General features: G+C 38.0%; 1 protein-coding gene across 1 annotated transcript in view; it reads right to left on the reverse strand.

The window, feature by feature from the left end:
• Nucleotides 1–4639, reverse strand: part of LOC121431410 (galactose-3-O-sulfotransferase 3-like) — a 32426-nt gene extending 27787 nt beyond the window's left edge. Inside the window, exons 1-2 of the mRNA XM_041628974.1 lie at nt 4542–4639; nt 3213–3263 (exon numbers count right to left, since the gene is read on the reverse strand). Coding sequence (XP_041484908.1) covers nt 3213–3263; nt 4542–4559 — 69 coding nt within the window. The 5' untranslated portion in view covers nt 4560–4639. The remainder of the gene's footprint in view (nt 1–3212; nt 3264–4541) is intronic.
• Nucleotides 4640–6000: the final 1361 nt, after the last annotated feature.

The raw sequence follows: 6000 nt of genomic DNA on the forward strand, positions 1-6000 counted from the left end.
TGAAATGAATTGAACTTGAATTGAATTCCTAAATTAAAAAAAAACTCCCTGGATGCACTTAATTATTACATCATGAAAATGATAAGATTTTAAGGGCATTAGAGTTTGTCAAGTCGTTTCCAAGGTATTTCTGCAATACCATGATACCCACATTCAATGTATTCGACGTCAATCTCTGTTTATCTATTTTGTTCCTAAATAAGCACATTGGACCCCTTTATATATAATGTCTTCTTAGATATAGACTTTTGAAAATGAAGAACCCACGAAAAATAAGACTTCTAACCGCTTTTAGACGTGTATTTTGGCTTCCAATGAAAGTTTGTTGACCTTTTGACCTTTCCCTGACCTTGTCTTGACCCTTTATATCTTCTGGATAAGGACCTCTGACGATCAAAAATCGAGAAAAAGACGTACACACATCATAAAAACACGGGAAAATGAGCTTCCTTAACACCTTCAGAGTAATTTGCCATTTAACGAAAGTTCGTTGACCTTTGACATTTCCGGTCATAACTTTTTAACAGAAGGTCAAGAGTATATGGTTGTGTACACTTTTTTGTTCAGTATAACAAGACAAACAATTTGGTGTGTGACTCAACAGACTTGGGGCAATTTATAAAATTGACCCCTATTGACCTTATTTTGACCCCTAACATGGTCAAGATGACCATTAGAAATTTGTCACCAAGTTGAAAGTTGTTCCTTGTGATGTCACCAATCACATAAAAGTGAAAAATCAGACTTAGCCAATTTGTCGAAGTAGCCGGTAAATCATGACATATGCTGCCTGACTATTAAACTCATTTGGTAAATTCGTGGGGTCTAAGAGAGGCATAACCCAGTCAGCAAAGTATCTAGGGCCCGTGTGGGTATATATGGGCTTATCTGGGCTTGGATATGGGCCTTTGCACCGTCCAAACCATCCGGGGCTCATATGGGCCATGTGGGTTTCATAATTATGGGGAAAATCTGGTCGAGCCTACATGAAACCCATGTGGGCCCCATATGAAAACGATACTGTGTTTTATATGGGTCCCATGTGGGCTCCATGTAGGTTCACGATGTTTTAATCAATTAAAAAATATTAATTTGTGTCATTATGGTGACTTTACAACCCAATACTCCAATCCTTATCATTTATCATATCCTATAATCCTACATTCTAACCCTAAATCCTAATCCTATCCTTATCGTATCCTACACCTAACCACCGAAACTTGTTGACTTCTATATAGAGCGAGTTTGCTATACTTGACAGGCTATGGTTAATAACGATTTTCAATATTCAATCTTGAAATTTTTCTCCTGAAATTGAATGTTTCGATTTTTAATCTGGGTTTCATGTTGGCCATATGGGGCCATATGTCCCACATAATCCCCATATGGGCTGACCCACTTAAAACCCATATGGTTAAAAACATCTAGGCCCCATATGGGGTATATATGGGCCATTTGGCATCATTAGTAACGATATAAATCACTTACTTTTCTGAAACTTTTCATGGTGGAATCCTTGCATGAACATGAACATATTAATTGTTGTAGCTGTATTAGCTAAAGTTTTGGTCATTTACTGTTGTATTGAATATTCATGAGTGCAGTCCAGATCGACCGTTACTAATGATGCCACATGGCCCATTTATACCCCCATATGGGGCCCAGATGTTTCTAGCCATATGGGTTTCAAGTGGATCAGCTCATATGGGGATGATGTGGGACATATGGGCCCCATATGGCCCACATCAACCCATATGTGACCCATATTGGCCCAGATACTTTGCTGACTTGGAATTCTCTTGATTGCGAAACATCAAATACGGCGACTTTGAAGTCCTGGAGAAAAAAATAAGCACATGAAACTACATTATTATTTTTTTTCATTTTCATAATGCATAGGCCTAAATACCAAAGTAACTCTGCAAAATTGGGTAAAAATGACATGGACTTCATTATAACTATGGAATGTCCTCAAAAACATTAACCTGAATAAGTTAAGTAAAATTCACTGATCAAAACACTGAAAATTTGATAACAAATAAATTGAATGGACATACTAACGCTTTGCGAGATGTACGCATCGGAGTGAAATCTCATGAATGACTAATTAGACTTTAGAGCAACAATTATATGAAAGAACAGAAACTAGACAATGGACGCTAAATGGTGAGCCGTGATTGGCTGTCAAGGAAAACAAGTTAGGCTCAATGCCAGCCGTAAATTGAAGCGAAACAACAAAAATAGCGCAAGGGTTCTAACAAACTCCTTCTGCCTGCCTCGAGCATGCGCAAATGAGTGAAACTCCTTGCTCGACTGAGCACCATAAACCGAGATGAACAGTTTTGTTCAGCGCATGCTTGGTTACTCGTAAATGACATCGCTGCATTAAGAGATAGGGAGCACGTCCTTTCGAATATTAATAGCCGATATCATTTTGTGTGTGGTAAATACCAAACGCGCTTCAACGCTATAGGGAAGGCACTAGATATTGCTTTCTTAATTTGCGTCTCAAACTTTTGGGAAGCTTGTACTATTGTGACGGAAAGCCACTGACGTGGCGAGTGAAAATTTCCCAAAAGTTTTAGACGCAAATTAAGAAAGCAATATCTAGTGCCTTCCCTAGCACACACAAGGTGATCTCGGCTATTCGAAAGAACAAAATAATACACGTAAGCGCGTGCATGCAGGGCCAAATAATGAACGATGTGCGAGAAGAGCCAATGGGTATACCGCAACGAGGTCCGCTGGTCACATGACCAAGGTCAAATGTCATTTCGGGTCATTGAACTTTGGCCATGTTTGGGGTATTTGTGGAATTGTCATAACTTACAAATTTTATAGAGATAGTTCATGAAACTTGGACAAGAAAGCAATCATGTATCCTTGAATATCTTGTGCGTGCTTCAGGTCACATGGCAAAGATCGAAGGTCGTTTAAAACTTTAAGATTAATGAACTTTTGCCGCGTTGGAGGTATTTTGTTGAATTGGCATAATAACTTTAATAGAAAGTTTATGGATCTAGTTCGTGAAACAAGAATGCAGGCAAGACTGTTTAGATGCGTTCCACTTGTTTCCTCGAATGTTTAGGTGTATGACAAAGCTATACACTGAAATCTGAAAGAAGCATGTATTCAAAGCAACGTGTAAAGTACATGATACTAGGTAGGCCTACATGATTAAAGTTATTTGTTTATGAAAATATAATACTCACTGTGCATGCTCTCATACAGGATCTGTATGTTGCTATGGTCATGCATGTACCCTGTATTAGTGTTACAAGGTTCGGGGTTAGATACGAGTATCAGGAAATTAACTAAGAAAAAAAATACTGAATGATTTTTAATGTAGACGTCATTTTTTTCCTGATACGCCCTTTGTTTCTCGAATTTGAATTAGGGGCATTTTGGTCATACATGTGGACATCATAAATACTTGGGAGGTATCATCCCCAAGTTTGACGAAGACGGAAGTAATTTACTATTCCACCTTCGTCATGTTCGTACACATGGAACCAGGGCTCCGTAACAAAAAAGTTTGCAATCAATCGCTAAATACCAATGACCAATCAAGATTATCTTGGCATGCGCACTTTGTTTGATATACTGACCGGGAACCAATAACAGCGGTTCTTTGATATTTGCAATTGTTACGGAGCCCAGGTTGCAGTAATCGTGTATCAATCAGATTAGATTGCCATACTCAGTGGCGGATCCGGATAAACATGCTAAAGGGACTTTCTGCCCATGCCCCCCCCCCCCATTTGAGAGACACAACAAATATTTCTTTTTTGGGGGAGGGGGAGGGGCATGTCTTGCATGTGCAAAAGAGGACCCTTTTTCAAACAAAATGACGTCAATTTTGTAGCGAAAACCCTTTTTTTCTGTCCAAATTTTCATGGACCAAAATGACCTCTGAAATCTTGTAGTTTCAAACTTTACAGTACAAAAATGCCTGACCCCCCCCCCCTTGGAAAATCTGGATCCGCTCCAGAAAATACGACACAATATTTCTTTATGTTTATTTGTACGGTCTTCCCATATTCATGACCTTTGAATCGTCACGTTGAAACATTTATTGACCTCATTCTATACTGTCTCCGCTGAGTATCTTTGATTGTATTTGGTTTGTCTATAAATATCGTAGACCTACTTTTAGGGTGCAAAGATGAATCATGTAATAAAGGTGCAACTTTGAATCCTTTTCAAAGTCAAGTATTATTCTCCATAAAAGGTGACACGTTGCTGCTTTAAAGGTGCAAACGAGCATTTATAGGTTCAAATGACAATAAAAATGTTTAAAAATCGAGCAAAAAGAAAACCCTTCAATATTATTCAGTTCTGACATGGTAAACGTCCAGTGAAATTCATGTTATTGAAAAGTAAAATGGTTGGTACTCTCCATCTGAGAAATGGAATATATACGGGTTAACGAAAAACTCTTGCTGTGTGTTAGGCTGGCAGTGGATTACGGAAAAGGCTTATTTGGTAGAATAATTAGAACAAAAATTGCACAATGAAATATGCAAGCAGAATGATCTTACCATAACACCACACTTCATCCTGATATTGGAGGCCACTTGGTATATCAATGTCAATCCCAATTCATCAGCCCTCGGCACATCTCAGACATTTTCGTCTTCTGCACTGTCAGCAATCAAGTGAGAGAGAGAGAGAGGAAGGGGTGGGGGTCGAGAAAAAAGTGAGAGAGACGGGTATATGAGACGTGAATATATATTTATTTTAACCCTAATTCTCCGACATGTCCGAGGGGGGGGGGGGTTTAACAATTTTCGCGATATATCTGCTGCGCAAATTTTTTTGACCTCGCCGCTCACTGACTTTATACTTAAACACGGTATATAAAGTTAAGTCTCGCGCAAATTTTCCAGACCAAATTTGTGATGCCCGGGTACGCGGTTACGACATTACGCAGCATTATGTAAGTGCATGTCAGACCCCTAATTGGTCATAAACGTGATGTCGAATGCAGATTGTGTATTAGCCAAAATAAATAAAATGTATCATTATTTCTACTTTCACTGATAAAACTTAATTAATTTTGCCTTGTTCAAGATCAGAATCAAGTCTGGAACGATTTCCATCGCAAAAGACAATAAAAAACAAAGAAATACATAAGAAAAACAACATTAAAATGCATAAGAAATCGATCTTGGTACCAACATTATTTTATTCACAATTGTTAGGAATGCTATAAAAATATTTTTACAAAAAAATAGCATTTTAGGAGCTTTATTTAGTGAATCAGAGCAGAGTATGATTTCATGAATAAATTAGCATAATAAATTCATAAAAAATAAAAAAAAATACGAATTCAGTAAAATTTACCAATGCAACTTCGTAGATTACGTCATTCTCTACCATCATGCAAATTTTCGTTGTGATCGCGCAATCCGCGGCTGACATCTTAAGGGGGGGGGGGGCATTATGCCCCCCCACGGGAATGACAAAAATCAAAATACCCCCGCAGATTTAGGGTTAATGACAGTGGTATCATTCTGATAAACACGATCTAGTGAAACCTGGATTAATCTAGACTGCACTTTTAAGCCAGATGTCAACTAATTCATCATTGAAAATTTATTCGTTTCCTGGTTTGAAAAGTTGTAAAAATTATTGAGTCGTGTAATGGAATGAAAAGGAAAATAATAGTACTAAAAAAATCGATTCTAATTAATTAATCAATACATTATATTTGCCAGAAATACATGGAAGATCCTTATGAAGTAATAATTCCATAAAAGAGTGGTTTAAAATTCTAGCTTAGACTAGAATTAAACCAATTAATTAAACTGTCGACCTTGAATGTTTAGACCTTGGTATGGGCGGCGATCAGAAGAAAGAGAGGGGTGTGTGTCTGCGCCCCTTTAATTGCGAAGAATTTTGTAACACCAGGGTCGTCTCGTATCCAGACATATCAGGGGCAGATCTAGCTTTTTACAAGGGGGGGGGGAGTTGGGGTTGGGTTGACCCAAAGGACCA

The sequence above is a fragment of the Lytechinus variegatus genome, chromosome 17 (assembly GCF_018143015.1).
Source record: "Lytechinus variegatus isolate NC3 chromosome 17, Lvar_3.0, whole genome shotgun sequence".
Taxonomy (NCBI): domain Eukaryota; kingdom Metazoa; phylum Echinodermata; class Echinoidea; order Temnopleuroida; family Toxopneustidae; genus Lytechinus; species Lytechinus variegatus.